Genomic DNA, 16,702 nt, shown 5'->3' with positions numbered 1-16,702 from the left:
CAGCCCTTCAAATGAAGCGGGTGGCCGTCGTGGGATGGATAGGATTACGGCTAGCCTCGCTCTTGCCGTGTCGTCACAACACGAACCATCCTCTGTTCGGCGTCCCGGCTCCTTGGGAATCGACCAAAACCTGCGGCGCGGTTCGGCCGTCTTCGCGGCGATCGGAGGGTCGGACCAGGGTTTGTCCACCTGCTGACCGCGGCCCCCAAAACCAAATTGGGATGAGATCCCACCTGGGGAAAAGGTCCACTCATTTCAAGGTTAGCGGGCACGCGGGATCATGCGCTGTGTTCTGCATGGAGCCGAACTGAAAACTGACATGTGGGAGAAGATGGAAGTTCCCAGAGCGAGATGGAACTTCTTCGCTTTCAAGTTTCAGCTGTGGCCCAGTTCCGATATTTGTGTGGATACGACTGTCGGTAACTTCCCGACAATTATTCGGAGGACCTTTTGGGGATTTCCAGCGGCCGGCTGCTTTTGATGTGTGCGGAATTGTTGGAGCTGATGGAAATGAGAAGGCGCCTCAGCTGAAGCGATGGAGGCAGGATCCATGTCCTCCCACGTGTGAGTTGCAGTGATGGGTCGCTGTGTTCAAAACTTGCTCTCCAGCCACGTCATGTCACGTTTCGTCTTTCTTCCGCCAAATGAGTCGATAAGTGCAGAAACACTCGCATAAGTCGGATAACTACAAGTACGAAGTAGTGTACACGATATGGTGCAATAACCCCGGTTTGGATGGCCAATGCGCGTCGGAGGGTAATCTTCAACACTGTTCGTCTGAATCCAGTTTTTCGGAATCCGGCCGCGCAGTGCGAGGTGCATCCCCGGAGTTTTGTTCGGCAAGCACCGCGTTTGGAAATCACACCCGCTGTGCCGACAACCTGCCGTAGCTCGGAGATGTCCGCTACCACCCAAACCCGGTTGCATGTTTCTGCAGCCCACCTGAAACCAATTGGCTTGCTCCCCTGGGCTCCTGCAGGCTGCGAGAACGGAATGCTTCCAGAAGGCTTCTGCTGCATCAGGGGCTTGTTTGACACGGTGATACGTCGACGCGCAAGAAAGGGGATGCCTGTCGTGCATCGTCGCTCATGTGAGCGACAACCGAGTTGAGACAGTCGAGCCAGCGAGCCAGTCAATCCCACAGGACCGGCTTGATCAACACACCGCCCGGAATCCCCGCCATTGCTTCGCCAAAGGAGGAACAGGAGGTTACAGCTCCTCCGGTATGCCCGGATACCACAGCGCCCCTTTTCCTCTGTCAGCTTTCACATCTCAACGGTCCGAAGCGCAGGAAGCGGTACAATCTGACAAATGACTTAATAATTTTTCTTTTCGTCGTGGTCGAAAATATCTTCTTTGTTGACGGCGGCAGATCGACATAATCCACTTCTGCTTGGCGGACGATGCATCCTGCAATAAAAGGTTGATGTTGGGCGCGTTTGCGGCGTGGAAATGGTGGCTGTCCCGGTTAGGACACAGCCTTCAAGGTTGCCTGCGCGCGCCGCTGTCGTTAATCCTTTGCGGATGAGGTTGTCTCGAGAGCCTGATGAGCTCCGGCTTGCGCGTCTTGTCAGGGTTTGTTGATATTATGTCGATATTTCGCCCGTCAAATTATGTCTTCGTAAGAGTCGAGGTAACATCCGTTCAGCATGTAATAAGTCGGATAGCGAAAAAGAAAATCGATTCTCCACCAACGTGTGGTTGATATAGTAGTAACCCTGCGCCCCGGACTTTCGGCCGATCTCGATTGCGATTCTCATGTCAACATTTCGTCTTATCCTCGAGGGTAGGTGCTGGGATGTATTTCTGGCCAGTGTCCCCCCGTGGCAGAGAGGATCACAGTCGGAAATGTTGTGAGAGTCTGTAGTTTTGCACTTGAGGTAACCTCGCAATGTTCTATAGCACAGTAGAAACATCAGATGATGATAGATAATGAGATGGGCGTCTGGTTATTTCGTAGTAGAGAGTGTAACTCGATGTCGTTTACTTGATCCAGTGCTGTGGCCCCACTGCGGGGAGCTGCTGGAAGACGTCATGACGTCACCGCTCGTCCCTGATAGTCAACATTGGCTAACTCGCTATTTCTAAAGCTTCAATTATCAGCAAACCAAGCTTATACGATATCGGTGCTATTACCTACGGCTGGATAATCTTCCTAAGCTAACAAGTTTCACAATCAATTGCGACCAACAAACCCCAATCATCAAAGCAATGGCTCTCCGAACAACCACTCGATCCCTCCTGACCCAAGGACGCAACCTCCACTTCGCAACATCCACCATTCCAGTTGGTCCCCTTTCGCTCACCCGCCAATACCATCCCACCGCAAACCTGCTCTCAAACGAAGATAGCCAGGACCGGCAGTCCCTCAACCCGCGGCGTTCAGAGGGCACCAAGAGCGGCTTCGACGACGAGGTGGCCGAGAAATCGGACGCGGCCTTCAACCCCAAGAACACTACCCCAGAAGGCGAGAAGGAGAGCGCCGCGAAGGCGAGCAACGGAAACCCGTTAGAGGCAAGCGGAGCAAACCAGGAGTTTTCAAGATCTAAGGCGCCGTCGGAGGAGGCGACAGATAAGTCGGATAAGAAGACGAAAAGTGTGGGGAGCAAGGGGAAGAAGCATGGCAAGGTTGCGCCTATGTGAGCATTTATGAGAGGGCGTGGAGGGGGTAGCAAGGGAGGGATATAGACTGGCTCCTCCTGTTGATATCGGGAGCTGTATGCTGTTTGGGAATAAGGCATGCGTGATCTAATAGAGCCGATGCATCATGATATTCAACGATCTCTTCATACCTCGTCCCACGTTATTTCTTGAAGACATCGCTCATATGAAGGCGTACTCACGTCAAGATCATGGCCGGTTAAACAACCCCCCGCCAACAACGCCGCCGTAAACACACCCACCCACCCCGACCCCTTCCCCCACAACCACCCGTCCAGCTCAAGCATACAACCCATCCATATCATCCTCCTCCTCGCCCTCCTCCGCCGCCTCCACCACCACCTCCCTCCGCTTCCCCACCTCCTTGCGACACATCGGACAGGTGCCCTTCCCCCTCAGCCACGGCCCCACGCACTCCAGATCAAACCGGTGGCTCCCGTGGCAGGGCAGCTCGACGACGAGGCAGTACTGGTCGTCGAGGTAGCGCTCGGCGCAGATCGGGCAGGTATCGTCGTCTTTGAGAGTCTTGCGTGGCACCCGCTCCAGCCCGTCCAGCACCTCCTGCGTCACCCCCTCGATCTGCTGCGGCGGGTGCGCCACGTCCAGCTCCAGCGCCTCGACGAGGGACTCGAGGAAGGCCCGGTTGGTCTCGTTGGGTGCGGTCGTGGCCAGCGTGCCCATCTGGTCTTGGAGCAGGCGGAAGAGGGCGGATGTGTCCGAGGGGTTGGGCACCGCGTGCGGGTTGTTGTGGAGGTGTTCGTGGGGCTGCTGGTTTTGGGTGGAGGGGCTGGATTCGGGGAGGAGGTTGTGCAGGTGGGCCGTGAAGGTGGACATGTCTACTTGTCGGCGTCGGTGGGAGGTGGTGGGGGCGGTTTTGATGTTGTGCTCGACTTGTCGCGGCGGTGTTAGTTTCAGGTGTGTACGAAGTAGGGGGTTGTTGCACGGCGCATCGGCGGGGTTACGAGGGCGGCTTACTTTCGTATTGGGTCGCCATGATGGGCGGTTTGGTTTGGTTGAACCGCGGTGCGCGCTAAATACCTAGAGAGTAAAATGCGAGAAGTGAAGAATGAGAATCGAAGCAAACGGCGAAGGTAAATGTAGGGTCCGAGTCGAGAAGCATTCACGACAAGGCAAACTTGGGTGACGCGGAGCTTCCCAGTGTGACGCGGGGAGCTGCTGGCTGTCTGAGCTTATCGATTAAGAAATGGCCAGTGCACCTGCAGGGACAGGGCGTCGAGGTCTTTGTGGCCCATCCCAACTTTCCGCTTCAGGGGCAGCAATCCGCCTTTCAGGGGATTTTCAGGGCGTCCTTTGACTCCCCGAATCCCCTTCACAGTTTCATCACGAGTCAATCTTGTGATCTTGCCTCGTAAACAAACTCCACACAGCCAATTGTCTCTGAGCTGTGTGCAATTTCAATTTCTCAATATCTGTGCGACGTCAATCGCACATTGGAACCATCAACCAACAGCGCCCTTCCAACAGTTTCAAGCCAGATCAGCGCCGCTCGGTCGATCGCTACCATTGGCCCCTGGACAGCCGAAAAGGCTATTTATTGTTGGAGTTGCCTCAATGCAGGATCCTGCCACGCCGTGTTGGGCTGCATGTGCCGGATGACATCATCTACAGACGAACTACACAGTAAATACCCAAGTTCCCCCCAACAACACCACCACCAAGAATACCCCGTAGTATGATGATGTATGAGGGATAAGAAACCTTGAGTGAGTCCTCAAGATACATACGCCCACTATGAATACCGCGGCAGTGAGCTTGGCGGTCACGCCGACTGTCGTATCCACCTTCTTGTCGCATGTAAGTCGCAGGACTCGAAAAGGGTCATGAATTTGGTAAGACTGGGGACTAGGCTGACACAAGAAAATAGTACCTGAATCGGAAGGTCCTGGCCCACAAGCCTACAGCGCATCTATCCTACGACCAAGGGCTGCACCTGATCCGCTCCTTTCTAACCCATGCCTCCCGTCACACCGTCGAGGAGCTGCAAGCTTTCACCAGCCAATGGGTTCCACACCCTCAGTGGGTCAGAGTTGACCATGTCGAGATCCCTGAGACGGACCTGCTGCGCGCGGCAGACCTCCTGGCCGAGCAGCTGGGGCCGGACGGCATTCGGCAGGTCGGCGGCAAGGAGTGGTGGCAATGGCGCAAGCCAAAGAGCCCGCTCAAGGCCGAGTGGGTCGAGATGAAAGCCGACTACTATGAGCGGAAGAAGAGCCCCGATGCGGGAAATCGTGTCATGCTTTACGTCCACGGAGGCGGCTACTACTTCGGGAGTGTCGACGAACACCGTTACCAGATCCAGCGCCATGCTCGGAAGCTCAAAGCGCGGGCATTGGCGCCGAGATACCGACTGGCACCGCAGTTCCCCTTCCCGTGTGGCCTCCAGGATTGCCTGGCTACATACCTCTATCTCATTACGCAGCAGAAGCCAAATACTATCATCCTAGCCGGTGATTCGGCAGGCGCTGGTATGGTTTTGGCCATGATGGTCATACTCAGAGATAGGGGAATCCCGCTCCCCGCGGGCGCTGTGCTCATTAGCCCCTGGGCTGATTTAACGCACTCTTTTCCAAGTGTCGCTGGGGATTGCCCACTGGATTATATCCCGTCGTCTGGGTTTCACCACAAGCCGTCGCCGGCCTGGCCACCCCCTGACGAAGAGGAGCTCGAAACGCTCAAGAAGGCAGCCTTGGCGCAGAAGACAAAGATACTGGGCGCTGAGAGTGCCTCTCATGAGCAAAGCGAAATACCCACTGTCAAGGATGTTGCCGAGGCGACCCATCGGCTGAAGTTTGTCATTGACGGCGAGGAAGTCGAAATCAAGGAACAGATTCAGGTGGGAATTTCCGCCATGCCATAGGTAACGTTCTAGACTAACTTGGCTCTAGATGTACACGACCAACGAGCTGCTCGCTCATCCCTTGGTCAGCCCAATCATGCAACCCACGCTGGGCGGTCTGCCACCGCTCCTAGTTATGGTTGGAGGTGGCGAGCTGTTGCGTGACGAGCAAATCTACCTCGCCCACAAATGCGCCAACCCCTCGCAGTACCTTCCGCCGGAAGCCCTGATGGATGAGAAGGCCAGGGAGTTGGTCGACCGGTACCAACCGACGGATGTCCAGCTGCAGGTTTGGGATGACATGTGCCACGTCGGGCCTACTCTGAGCTTTACGAGGCCGGCAAAATACATGTACCGGGTGAGTTGGGTTTCCGTCAGTTCGATGAGCCCGTAAGTTCTAACAAGCAGGCAGAGTGTTGCGCAGTTTTCAGCCTGGGCGCTGGGGCGGGCCCAAAAAGTCGAGGTCGAGATCCTCAACGACGATAATATATCCGTCATCTCCAGTTCTAGTTCGAGGTCAAGCTCAAGCTCGTCATCAAGCGAGGCAGAAGGCCAGGCCCAGGTAAGTCGCCCGCCACCCAATCCCCATCAGCCTGGCACATACCAACACCAGCAGAAACCCAACCCTTCCACCCCCTCCAACAAAGCCCACAAACCCACCCACCACCACCACCACGCCACAGTCGGCAAAGCCGGCGACCCGCTGCCCCCCTTCAAAGACCACATGATCCGGCAGCGCGTCACGCGGCACGGCGCCATCCACGCGCTCCCCGCCCCCACCGAGCTCCCGGGCTGCTCCATGGCGCGCGAGCTGGTCGGCGTGGTCAAGGTGGGCACGGTGCGCAAGTGGCTGGAGCACAAGCGGCGGTGGGACGCGCGCTTCAAGCCGGCGCGCGCGGGGGTGCGCCGCAAGCGCCTGCGCGACCTCGCCGTCGGCTACGAGCTCTTTGCGGGCGGCGACGTGCCGCCCCCGAGCGCCCTCGCCGGGAGGAGGAGATTGGGTGGCCCCGCCGCTGAGCAGCGGGAGGGGAGGGCCCAGAAGGGGAAGAAGGCGGCGCGTAGCTTGGGGTTGTCGCTGTGGGCGCTGTGGGGGTCCAAGCATGACGAGGCCGCGGTGCAGCGCGAGTTGCTGGCGGCGAAGACGCCGGAGTTGGTGGCTGCGGGCCCCGGGCAGGGGCAGGGCGCGAGGCACTTTTCGGATTTGGAGAGGCAGGAGCGTGAGGCTAGGTTGGGTGCGCAGGTGCCGTCTGTGGCGGAGACGAGTAAGACTCGGGCTTGGAGGGGCATGGTTGGGGAGGAGGGGCGGGTGGAGAGCGGTAGCGGCGGTGGTGATGCCGCGTCTGTGCCTACGGATCGGGATGAGGGCGCTGATTTGCGCCCCGCCGGTCCGGTGGGCGATGGTGAAGCGGATGCTGATACGAAGGGGGAAGCGGCGACTGGCCTTCTCTCGCCGGACGATGCCCACGATACGGGTGTCTCGGGGAAGCGTGTCATCATCGGCGGGCTCGCGACGCCGTTTAGCCTGCGCAAGGAGCCGGAGACTGCGAGCATGATCACGCTTGCGTCGCCGATGGATCGGAGCTCGGTTCGGTTGTCCACGGCAGACTCGGCCAGCTTCATGGCGGCGCCGTCATCGATAAATGTCTTGGAGGACCAGGGGGCCGCGGGCTCGGCTGGGCAAGACAAGCATGAGGACGGTGACCAAGATGGGCTGACACCGGGGCTTGCAACGCCGTTCATGACGCCCTTTTTGTCGCCTACCTCGCCTGCTGAGAGGCCTGATCTGGAGAGATTTGTTACCGCTGAAGAAGTCACGAAGGCTGGTGCTTGAGCTAGGACCGATGTGGCTTTTGTTCGATACCCTTTGTTGGATAGGTGTCTTTTCGATTACCCTGTTTGAATTGCCCGTTCTGTAGTGCGTTGTTGTTTTAGTACCCTTTTTTGGTTAGAAACTTTGGCATATAGACGCTGCATACCTAGTTTGCTGGTGGCATATGTTTGAGCCTGAGCATTGGAACTGCTTGTTACCGGCTGTGTTCTCTCCACCCACGCGGAATGGACATGACTGGTGTGATGTGTTTTACTATACATTTCTACAGTTTAAGAACGCCCCAAAACGCCATCCATGATACATTCGCGTCTCCCTTTAGAATGACGTGTCCAAGCCCACCCGTCCCTATCCAGGGACCGATTTTCCCCAGGGCCACCCCACCACAAGCGAGAAGCCTGTGTAAAACTCACCCCGACACCGACCCCTTAATCCAGCCCGTTCTCAGCCTTCCACCGCGCGAGATACATGGCAGGGTCCTTGGGCCCAAGCGGGCCGTCATAGCTGCCGTACGTCCTGGGCATGGTTTCCGTCACGAACGGTGTGAGCTGTGCCGAGCCGTGTTAGCACCCCGCCTTCCAGCAACCACCCTGAGTTCCACCGAGTACGCACCTTGAAGCCATCCAGAGGTGGGCAGACGTAGGTCCGCACCTTGTCCCACTCGATAATGTAGCCACCGCGCTTTGTGTGCCGACCCGTGGACCCGGTACCCGTGCCCTTGTAGAAGCCCTTGTTGACGTCCTTGGTCGTGAGGCGCAGTCTGCGAAAGCGCAGGGCCTGGAGCGCGCGCGTGGGTTGCATCCTGGTCGATCGACGGACGTATGATCGGCTTGCAGAGGGGTTATGGGTGGGAATGCGGTGGTTGATGATATCGCGGTCGGCAAGGTCAATCGCGAAGTGGTCAAGCTCCGGGAAATTTTGCGGCTTTGCCGTCCCCAATCGATTCCCGGCCCGGCAGGCAAACGAATGGCCCTGGATGCCAAGACTGGCCCCGCAACCTGCCCACCCCACGACCCAACCTCCCAGCTCACCGCCCAAAAGTTGCTGGGCAATTTTCCGGCAGAAAAATAATTATTATCTAGGTAGATTTCCCACCCATCCACAACACCACCATCCACGCAACCGATCACACGGCGACAGCACACTCGCCCAACGAAAAATCGACAAAAAAGAAAGATGCCAGGCCGCCAATCCCACGGCCGCCCCGTCCTCCCCACCTCCGGGGGAGGCGGCAAACCGGGAAAATCGCACGCGAAGACATTCAAAAAGTCCCGTGCGAAAGCCACCGCCAAAGCGCTCGACGCATTTGCCACCGCAGCCGAACAGTTCCCCGAGTCGACGCGCGGCGTGCGCACCCGCGGACTCGAAGACAAGCCGAACCCCCAGAAACGGCAGCGGCGCGGGGAGGACGAGGAGGACTCTGACGATCTGGATGAAGACGAGGACGCCGGGCCGAAGAAGCGGGCGAGGAGGGATGAAGATGGCGGTGGAGACGAGGATGGGTTTGATGGCTTTTCGGACGGTGGCGAGGGCAGTGATAGTGAGGAGTGGCATGTGGGTGTAGCGGCGGAGGATGATGATTCCGAGCTTGATTCGGACGAGGCGTTCGGAGAGAGTGATGAGGAGCGGTTTGATGGGTATGCTTTTGGAGGGAGTACGTCCAAGGGGAAGAAGCCGAAGAAAAAGAAGAGGGCGGGAGAGGAGGATGAGGAGGAAGAGGGGGAAGATGACGATCTGGAGTCGCTGGGCTCGGATGCAATTGATCTTGCGACTGCGTTGGATCAGTTCTCTGAGGATGAGGAGGAAGAAGAGGGGGAGGAGTCGGGGTCCGAAGAGGACGAGGAGTCTACTGACGGGGATGATGAGAGCGAGGAGGATGATGAAGCTGACCCCTCAAAATTGGACGCGCTCGAAAGCATGATTGCCGGGTTCGCTGGCGAGGATGAGGAAGACGAGGAGCCGGGGACACAAAACAAGGCTAAGCTCAGTCTGAAGGATCTTGGCCTTGCAGGTGTCAAGGACCCGCGCATGAAGCGGTCGCTCAGACTCATGAACAAGGAAGAAAAAGCCGTCAAGCCTGGCTCGTCCAAGAAACTGGAAGTTCCCCTCGCCCAGCGCCAGCAGGACCGCCTCCTTCGCAGCGCTGCCTACGAAAAGACCAACGAGACCCTCGACAAGTGGATCGACACTGTCAAGCACAACCGGCGCGCTGATCACTTAGTCTTCCCTCTCGCTCAAAACGCCCACGACCGCGGACTCGATAGCGGAGAGCTCATGCCCATCACCCAAAAGACATCCGGGACGGAGCTGGAGCAGACGATCCTGTCCATCATGGAGGAGAGCGGGCTTGGGCCGAGCACTAAAGCGGAGAAGAAGGAAGATGGTGACGGACAGCCTGGGTTGTCGCAAGCGGAACAGCAAGAAATCGCCCGGCAGCGGCGGCGCGAACGGGAGATGCACTCGCGCGAGATGGCCCGGGCAAAACGCATCAAGAAAATCAAGAGTAAGGCTTACCGCCGCATCCATCGCAAGGAGCTTCACCGCGAGGAGGAGGCAGAACGCGAAGAGGCGCTTGCGGCGGGCGAGCTCGATTCGGACGACGAGCGTGAGGACCTGGACCGGAGACGTGCCATGGAACGCATGGGCACCCGCCATAGGGAGAGCAAGTGGGCCAAGCTGGGCAAGAAGGCCGGGCGCGCAGTGTGGGATGACAGCTTCCGGGCTGGCCTTACAGACATGGCTCGGAGGAAGGAAGAACTGCGCCGCCGCATTGAAGGTCAGGCTGGCGGCTCGGACGACGAAGATGAGGGCTCTGATGTCTCGGATGCCTCTGAAGGGGGCGACCCCCGGCGCCGTCTCCTGATGGACCTCGAGCGCGCGGCTGCCTACGAGGATGATGAAGAACCCAAGTCGAAGCTTTTCCAGATGAAGTTCATGCAAAGGGGCGAGGAGATGCGCAAGAAATTGAACGACGAGGCCGTGGCTGAGCTCCGTCGTGAGCTCGATTCGGATGACGGGGGTTCGGACGAGGAAGAAATGGATATCGGTCGCCGGCAGTTTGGCATGGGCAATGACACGGCCGCTCCAAGAACAAGCCAAGCTAAGAAAGCGAAAGCCGCCGACGCTCGTGGATCAGCCAAGCCGACAGCAGCCGCGGAGGCGACGCCGCAGCTAGACACCCAGCAGCGGTCTCCAGCGCCAATGGTTGTTGATGATGCGTGGGCTGGAGCCGAACCCGAACCCGAACCCGCGCCAGTGGAGTCCACCACCATTGTTGAGTGGTCTCAGGCTGGATCTTCTGGTCGCAAGAGCAAGAAGGGAAGCAAGACCAAGGCCGTGAACATCGACATTTCCATCGCCGCAGCAGAGGCGACCAAGGCCAAGCCGAGACCAAAACCTCAGGGCACTGCGAGCGGTCCGGCCGACGGCGTTCAAGACTCGGACGATGACGATGCCCTTCACCTGCCACTCGCCATCCGCGACCAACAGATGCTGGAGCGAGCCTTTGCCGGCGAGGACGTCCACGGCCAGTTTGAAGAAGAGAAGGCCGAGGTGGAGCACGAGGACGACGAGAAGGAGATTGATAACACTCTTCCCGGCTGGGGTAACTGGGTGGGCGACGGCGTGAGCAACCGGGACAAAAAGAGGCACCAAGGCCGATTCATCACCAAGGTTGAAGGTGTCAAGAAGAAGGACCGAAAGGACTTTAAGATGAAGGACGTGATTATTAGCGAAAAGCGGATCCGAAAGGTTTGTTTTGCACTTTGTGGCGTACGACTTACGGGAGCAATGGCTAACCTTTGGCACAGAACGATAAATACCTCGCCTCGCAGCTGCCTCATCCGTTCGAGTCGCAGCATCAGTATGAGCGGTCCCTGCGGTTGCCCGTCGGCCCTGAATGGTCGACCAAGGAGACGTTCCAGGACTCCACAAAGCCGCGGGTTATCATCAAGCAGGGTATCATTGCGCCCATGTCCAAGCCCATGTATTAGGGGAATGGTGGATAAACGGGTGCGGTGTTTGATGGTGTTGCATAGAGCAGGCACACAAAAAGGGGCCTGCTGGACATGTATGCATGATAGAGGTGTCCTCGACTTCGATAGAAAACCTACTCGATGTATAGATCAAAACATTGTTGGCAGTTGGGATTCGGCCGCTTCAAAGCTGTGTAACCTTTTCTCTATCAATATTCGACCCGGATGCTGCAGTGCGCCATATACCCAGAAAATCTACATGGTGAAATGTAACCACGCTCCTCAAACCCTCGGTCGAGACTCGACAAAAGTCTGTCTCGGATGCAGTAAGAATACCATATGTGCCGTCGTATATACCGTTCCACAACGCTCCAGGAGGAACGGCCTCCCTCCTCCCCCTTTTCAAAGATAAGCCCCCTTCATGAGCCATTAACCTCAATCTTCCCCTCCACCTTCTCCAGGTACGCCACCATATCAGCAATAGTGCACACCTTCAGCCCCCACTTCCTCGCGAACGCTATGCACGCCTCCCCCCTCAACATCCCAGGCTCCTCCCGGACGGCACGACCAGGCACCTCCACCCCATCATCCACCAGCTCACAGATGACCCCAACCGGCTTCTTCCCCGCCAGCCGGCACAGATCCACCGCCGCCTCGGTATGCCCGGGCCGCTGCCGAACCCCGCCCTCCCTCGCGCGCAGCGGGAAAACATGCCCCGGCCGACGAAACTCCGCGGGCGTAGCCTTGTCGTCGGCCAGCGCGCGGCAGACGAGGGCGCGGTCGCGGGCGCTGATGCCCGTGGTGACGGAGGGGTCGGCCGCGTCGACGCTGACCGTGTAGGCGGTGCCGCGCGGGTCCTGCGACACGGCCACCATGGCGGGCAGCGCCAGCGCCGCGGCGCGTGTGGCGGGGAGGGGCGTGCAGATCAGCCCCGACGAGTGTCGCACCATGAAGGCCATCTGCTCGGTGGTGACGGATTCGGCGGCGATGATCAGGTCCGCTTCGTTCTCGCGCGAGGGGTCGTCTAGGACGACGACGAATTCGCCGGCCGCTGTTTGGGGGGGAGAGGGGCGGTTAGTGGGAGTGGAGGTTTGAGGGGGGCGGGTGTGAAGGGGTGGTATGACTATGGCGTACCGAAGGCTTGGATTGTGTCGGGGATGGAGTCGAATTGGGAGGCGGGGATTTGATCGGCGGGGGCGGTGGACGGCATGGTTGCAATCGCGGGGTGGGAGACTGTTGGGTTGGCGGGAGGAGATGTGGTACTGTGTGTTTCGCCGGCGGGGTGGTGTTGGTGTTGTCGCTTAGGAGGGGCAGAAAAAAAAGAAGGCGATTTTTGCGATTGCGATTGCGACGAAAGCGAAGTCGGCGAGTGTGGCTCCGGAGGGATTACTCAGCTACCGTCTGATGTTTGTTCAGATGAAGATGTTTCCAACGGACGGTTCCTCGAGAATAGGGGAGGTGAACGGAGTCAGATGTCAGGAACGGGGATGGGTCCGCGGAGCACTCGGTGTTGGGTACTCCTCCTCGGTGTTGGTGGGGTGGAAGATGCCGAAGTCTCGGCTTGAGCGCGAGTTGTGTGCGGGTATCATTGGACATCACAGAAACATTGTCTCGGGATTGGGAAAGGCAGGATGATAACTCTGTGTATGGCGGAACGGTCCGATGCCGATTTGACCATGTATGACTAACATAGTAGACTTGATTGATCAAACTATTCAATCTCACATCTGATGACTGGCGCTGACAAACATCTCCCTCATCCGCGAGCTCGGCAATCTTGTGATAGGCATCGCCTGCACCTCGGGCCAGGGCCGCTCGACCCTGAACATGAGATCCCGAGCCGGCGGAAGTGGGGTGTGGGACAGGGCCTGGGGGAGGACCCTAGCACTGTTCTAGAACCCGCGCGGCTCGGGATCTGCTGTAACCTTGCGGCGTGTTGCAGCCCGTCCTCTAAAAATCGCTGGGTTCGATTTCAGACGAGCTCCCGTCATAATCCGATCCGCGTGGCACGGCCAAGTGCCACCACCGACCATCAATTCGCAATTGAAGATGCGATCATCACTACGGCACGCCCCAAAGGCCTTCCGCACAGCGCGACCGGTCGCATGCGGAGCGATAGGAGCACCATGGCTCCAACACACCCGCCGTCAACCTCCATCAAGGAAGCTTAGCACCACCACACCCACCTACCACAACCCCTCCTCTCCGACCTCCTCCTCCGTAAACGAGACCGAAATCTCCCACTTCTCCGCCCTCGCCTCCTCCTGGTGGGACCCGCACGGCCCGTCGCGACCTCTGCACCTGATGAACCCGCTCCGACACGACTTCATCCAAGCCTGCCTCTCCGCCCCCTCGACCACCTCCCCAACCACCCCGCAACCCGACCCCAACGCCCTCCGCTACCTCGACGTCGGCTGCGGCGGCGGCATCTTCGCCGAATCCGCCGCCCGCCTGCCCACGACCGCCTCCGTCACAGCCATCGACCCGTCCCCGACGATCCTGACCGTCGCGCGCGCGCACGCAAAGCGCGACCCCTCCCTGGGCGGCGGCAAGCTGACCTACCTCAGCGAGACGATCGAGTCGCTGGCGCTGCCGGCGGCGCCCGCGGACCGGTTCGACGTGGTCAGCGTGTTCGAGGTGGTGGAGCACGTCGACTACCCTGCGGCGTTCCTCGACCGTGTGGGGGAGTTTGTGCGCCCGGGCGGTTGGTTGGTGCTGAGTACGATCGCGCGTACGTGGACGAGCTGGCTGACGACGAATCTGGTGGCGGAGGATATACTCGGGGTGGTGCCCAAGGGGACGCATGATTGGTATAAGTATATTAATGAGGAGGAGTTGAGGGCGCATTTTGCGGGGAAGGGTGGTGTGTGGGGGACGCCGAGGGCGATGGGAGTGGTGTTTGTGCCTGGGTTTGGGTGGAAGGAGGTTAGGGGAAGTGAGAAAATCGGGAATTACTTTTTGGGGGTGCAAAGGGTTGGTTGATGGGTGTTGGGGGTTTTGGTTGTAGGATATCCAGGGATATATGTATTTGATACAAAGGGTGTATGTACTCTATGTGTACAACGAAATCATCGAAACTCTACAACTAAAATACAGCTTATGGGAACCAACTACCCCAGCCTAACCGTCCTCCACATACGCAGGCACTCTTGCAGGTCCATCGCCACGGTTCCCTCGAGGGCGCTTGCCGTATCCTTGATGATGGCCACCAACAGCGTGGCATACGCAAATGTGACTTGGTCCTCCTGCAACGCGGCCAGATCGGACTTGCGCATGCCCGCATTCTCCGCCCAGGCCTTCCACAGATCTAGCATCTGGCAGAGCTTCGACGCAAACTGCCCGTCGAGAACCATCCGGTGCAGCACACTTCCCACGGCCTCCTTGACCCCTCCCACCTGCTCATCCACCTCCCCGTTCTTCACCAACCACGCAAAGTTGTGCTCGGCCACAAGCTTCGCATCCCACTTGGGGCTCTGCAGCGCCTCCATCACGCGCGTCTCCCTCCGCTGCGCCTCGACCCTCTGCCTCTCACGCACTGCACGCTGTTGTTAGCCTTTATCCCCAAGCAAGACGGGAAAAAATAAAATAAAAAGAAAAGAAATACTCACTCTCCCACAACCGACCCTCCGCCTCCCTCATCCCCCTCTCCCTCTGCGCCACCACCCGTTCCGCCGCCCCCATCCTCGCCTCCGCCGCCATGGCCTCCCTCTGCGCCCGCGCCCGGCGCGAGAACTCGTCCAGCTGGCGGGCGCGGTCGTCGGCTAGGCTTGACTCCGACGCCGACGCCCACTCGGGCGTCGCGGCCTCGTCGACGACCCCCAAGAGCACCAGCACGCCGCAGGGCACCGTCTCGCGGCGCGCGAAGGTCAGGATGGGGGCGGGGATGGCGTAGTTCCACAGGATGGTCTGGCTGGAGGTGCCGTGGGCGGTGGCCGCGCTGGCGAACCAGGTGCCGGTGGTGGTGGTGGCGCGAATGCGGAGGTGGTCGATGTGGAGGGGGGGTTGGTCTTGGTGGTTTTGTTGGTGGTGGTGGTGGTGGTGGTGTTGGTGTGAGGGCGAGGAGGGTGGGTTGATGTCCGGGCGGGAGAGCGCCGTCATGATGCCGTCGGAGGAGATGTGGCAGGTGATGGGGTGGCGGGCGTTGGAGGCGCCTTCTTGCTGGGCGGAGTCGAGGGAGGGTTTACGCGCGCTGGTGTTGGAGGGCGCTTTGTGGAGCGGTTCGTCGGAGTTTCTCCGCTCAGCCGCGGATTTGGAGGAATCTCCGTCTTCGGTTTCTGTTGTCGCCGGGTTCTCCTCTGCTGCTGTCGGTCTCCGTGGTGGTGGCGGGTAAAGACGCACCCAGTATGGCGGGAGGTGCGAGTGATCGCGCGTCGTCCATGGTCCTGTCCAGGTAACGGCCAAGCTGAGGTGTCCGTCGGAGCCGTCGAGTGGTGCGATGGTCAAGGCGTTATTCAGCCCATCCGGCGCACGCATCAGAGTGCAGCCCACGGGGGTCCAAAGGCCCGACGACCGCAGGAGACGCCATCCGTTAGGATCCGGGTGCGCACCGAGATCTAGCAAGTAGCAGACGAGCTCGTCGAGGGCCACCTCGACCTGGGGCTGCCTCAGCTGGTCGGCGTACTCGACACGTTGTGTGTTGAGACCGATCACGTTCATTCGCCAGTTGAAGGTGGTCCAGCTGCCGCCGGGGATGCTTGAGGGGTGCCGCGAGAGGGTCCAATACTCGTCGCGGTCGGCAATGCGGTCCATAGGGCGCACGGCATAGCGCGGCAGCTCAACCTCGATCACGCGGTTGACGACATCGCTACGAGTGAGGGCCGTCAGCTTGCTGTGTCGCAGCATGCGCCTGATGCGTGACAGGGCCACCAGCGTCGCGATGGTGTTGTAGAGGATGGGCAAAACACCAAGTACAGCCTTGAAGTCTATTAGATTATGGACGGCTACGGCTTACAACTACGCCGACGGGATGGTACTTACAAGCGGCACGCCGATATACGTGATGATATCGGTTGCCGAGTGCTCCGACTCAGCCATGGCGGCGGCTAACTACCGTGACAGAGTCACACAGTTCTACCGGAAGGGAAAGGTGACGAAGAGAAGAAGAAAGAAAGGAGCAAAGAGTGTCCCCACCGCAGTGCGGCTGAGATCTGGGGTCCCGGTCAGCCTCCATGTGCCTGCACTAAGCCTGCAAGGGACCGATCCATTGCGCTGTCTTCGGTGGTTCCGTTCGGCAAATAGGGTAAGCCAGACAACACTGGGTTATTTCTTGGTACCTCCACCCCACCAGTGGCTGTACTATGTAAAACAGGGGAAAGGCAACGGCTCCAAAAGACACCACATAATCCGTAACCCGTAACCAAGCTTGTTGCTCTCACTCGAATG

General features: G+C 58.9%; 8 protein-coding genes across 8 annotated transcripts; 4 read left to right on the top strand and 4 right to left on the bottom strand.

The window, feature by feature from the left end:
- The first annotated feature begins 2,098 nt into the window (after window positions 1-2,098).
- B0H64DRAFT_435436 (uncharacterized protein) lies at window positions 2,099-2,920 on the top strand. Its single transcript, XM_062806134.1, has one exon. It carries the CDS (start codon window positions 2,212-2,214, stop codon window positions 2,641-2,643), a length of 432 nt encoding a protein of 143 aa, XP_062656261.1. The 5' UTR covers window positions 2,099-2,211; the 3' UTR covers window positions 2,644-2,920.
- Window positions 2,919-3,902, bottom strand: B0H64DRAFT_407596 (uncharacterized protein). The gene is made up of 2 exons (XM_062804573.1): window positions 3,637-3,902; window positions 2,919-3,551 (listed from the first exon to the last, which is right to left on the bottom strand). The coding sequence occupies exons 1-2, from the start codon at window positions 3,653-3,655 to the stop codon at window positions 2,941-2,943; spliced, it is 630 nt and encodes a 209-aa protein (XP_062656260.1). The 5' UTR covers window positions 3,656-3,902; the 3' UTR covers window positions 2,919-2,940.
- Window positions 3,903-3,954: 52 nt separating this feature from the next.
- B0H64DRAFT_236581 (Alpha/Beta hydrolase protein) lies at window positions 3,955-7,461 on the top strand. The gene is made up of 5 exons (XM_062799802.1): window positions 3,955-4,476; window positions 4,547-5,515; window positions 5,568-5,876; window positions 5,931-6,080; window positions 6,135-7,461. The coding sequence occupies exons 1-5, from the start codon at window positions 4,414-4,416 to the stop codon at window positions 7,347-7,349; spliced, it is 2,706 nt and encodes a 901-aa protein (XP_062656259.1). The 5' UTR covers window positions 3,955-4,413; the 3' UTR covers window positions 7,350-7,461.
- A 46-nt stretch (window positions 7,462-7,507) lies between these two features.
- On the bottom strand, window positions 7,508-8,287 carry B0H64DRAFT_477848 (mitochondrial ribosomal protein L27-domain-containing protein). Its single transcript, XM_062808220.1, has 2 exons — window positions 7,959-8,287; window positions 7,508-7,894 (listed from the first exon to the last, which is right to left on the bottom strand). Exons 1-2 carry the CDS (start codon window positions 8,145-8,147, stop codon window positions 7,775-7,777), a joined length of 309 nt encoding a protein of 102 aa, XP_062656258.1. The 5' UTR covers window positions 8,148-8,287; the 3' UTR covers window positions 7,508-7,774.
- Window positions 8,288-8,344: 57 nt separating this feature from the next.
- On the top strand, window positions 8,345-11,493 carry B0H64DRAFT_347812 (Utp14 protein-domain-containing protein). Its single transcript, XM_062801372.1, has 2 exons — window positions 8,345-11,096; window positions 11,156-11,493. The coding sequence occupies exons 1-2, from the start codon at window positions 8,523-8,525 to the stop codon at window positions 11,336-11,338; spliced, it is 2,757 nt and encodes a 918-aa protein (XP_062656257.1). The 5' UTR covers window positions 8,345-8,522; the 3' UTR covers window positions 11,339-11,493.
- On the bottom strand, window positions 11,494-12,467 carry B0H64DRAFT_407590 (DHBP synthase RibB-like alpha/beta domain-containing protein). The gene has a single exon (XM_062804572.1). The coding sequence runs from the start codon at window positions 12,277-12,279 to the stop codon at window positions 11,740-11,742; it is 540 nt and encodes a 179-aa protein (XP_062656256.1). The 5' UTR covers window positions 12,280-12,467; the 3' UTR covers window positions 11,494-11,739.
- Window positions 12,468-13,261: 794 nt separating this feature from the next.
- On the top strand, window positions 13,262-14,366 carry B0H64DRAFT_236550 (S-adenosyl-L-methionine-dependent methyltransferase). The gene has a single exon (XM_062799801.1). The coding sequence runs from the start codon at window positions 13,370-13,372 to the stop codon at window positions 14,300-14,302; it is 933 nt and encodes a 310-aa protein (XP_062656255.1). The 5' UTR covers window positions 13,262-13,369; the 3' UTR covers window positions 14,303-14,366.
- Window positions 14,367-16,630, bottom strand: B0H64DRAFT_236549 (uncharacterized protein). Its single transcript, XM_062799800.1, has 3 exons — window positions 16,298-16,630; window positions 14,929-16,234; window positions 14,367-14,855 (listed from the first exon to the last, which is right to left on the bottom strand). Exons 1-3 carry the CDS (start codon window positions 16,352-16,354, stop codon window positions 14,431-14,433), a joined length of 1,788 nt encoding a protein of 595 aa, XP_062656254.1. The 5' UTR covers window positions 16,355-16,630; the 3' UTR covers window positions 14,367-14,430.
- Between the last annotated feature and the right edge of the window lie 72 nt (window positions 16,631-16,702).

The sequence above is a fragment of the Chaetomium fimeti genome (assembly GCF_033439085.1).
Source record: "Chaetomium fimeti strain CBS 168.71 chromosome Unknown B0H64scaffold_7, whole genome shotgun sequence".
NCBI classification, from domain to species: domain Eukaryota; kingdom Fungi; phylum Ascomycota; class Sordariomycetes; order Sordariales; family Chaetomiaceae; genus Chaetomium; species Chaetomium fimeti.
Note: the sequence above shows the minus strand (reverse complement) of the source record. Positions and strands in the feature narration are given on the sequence as shown.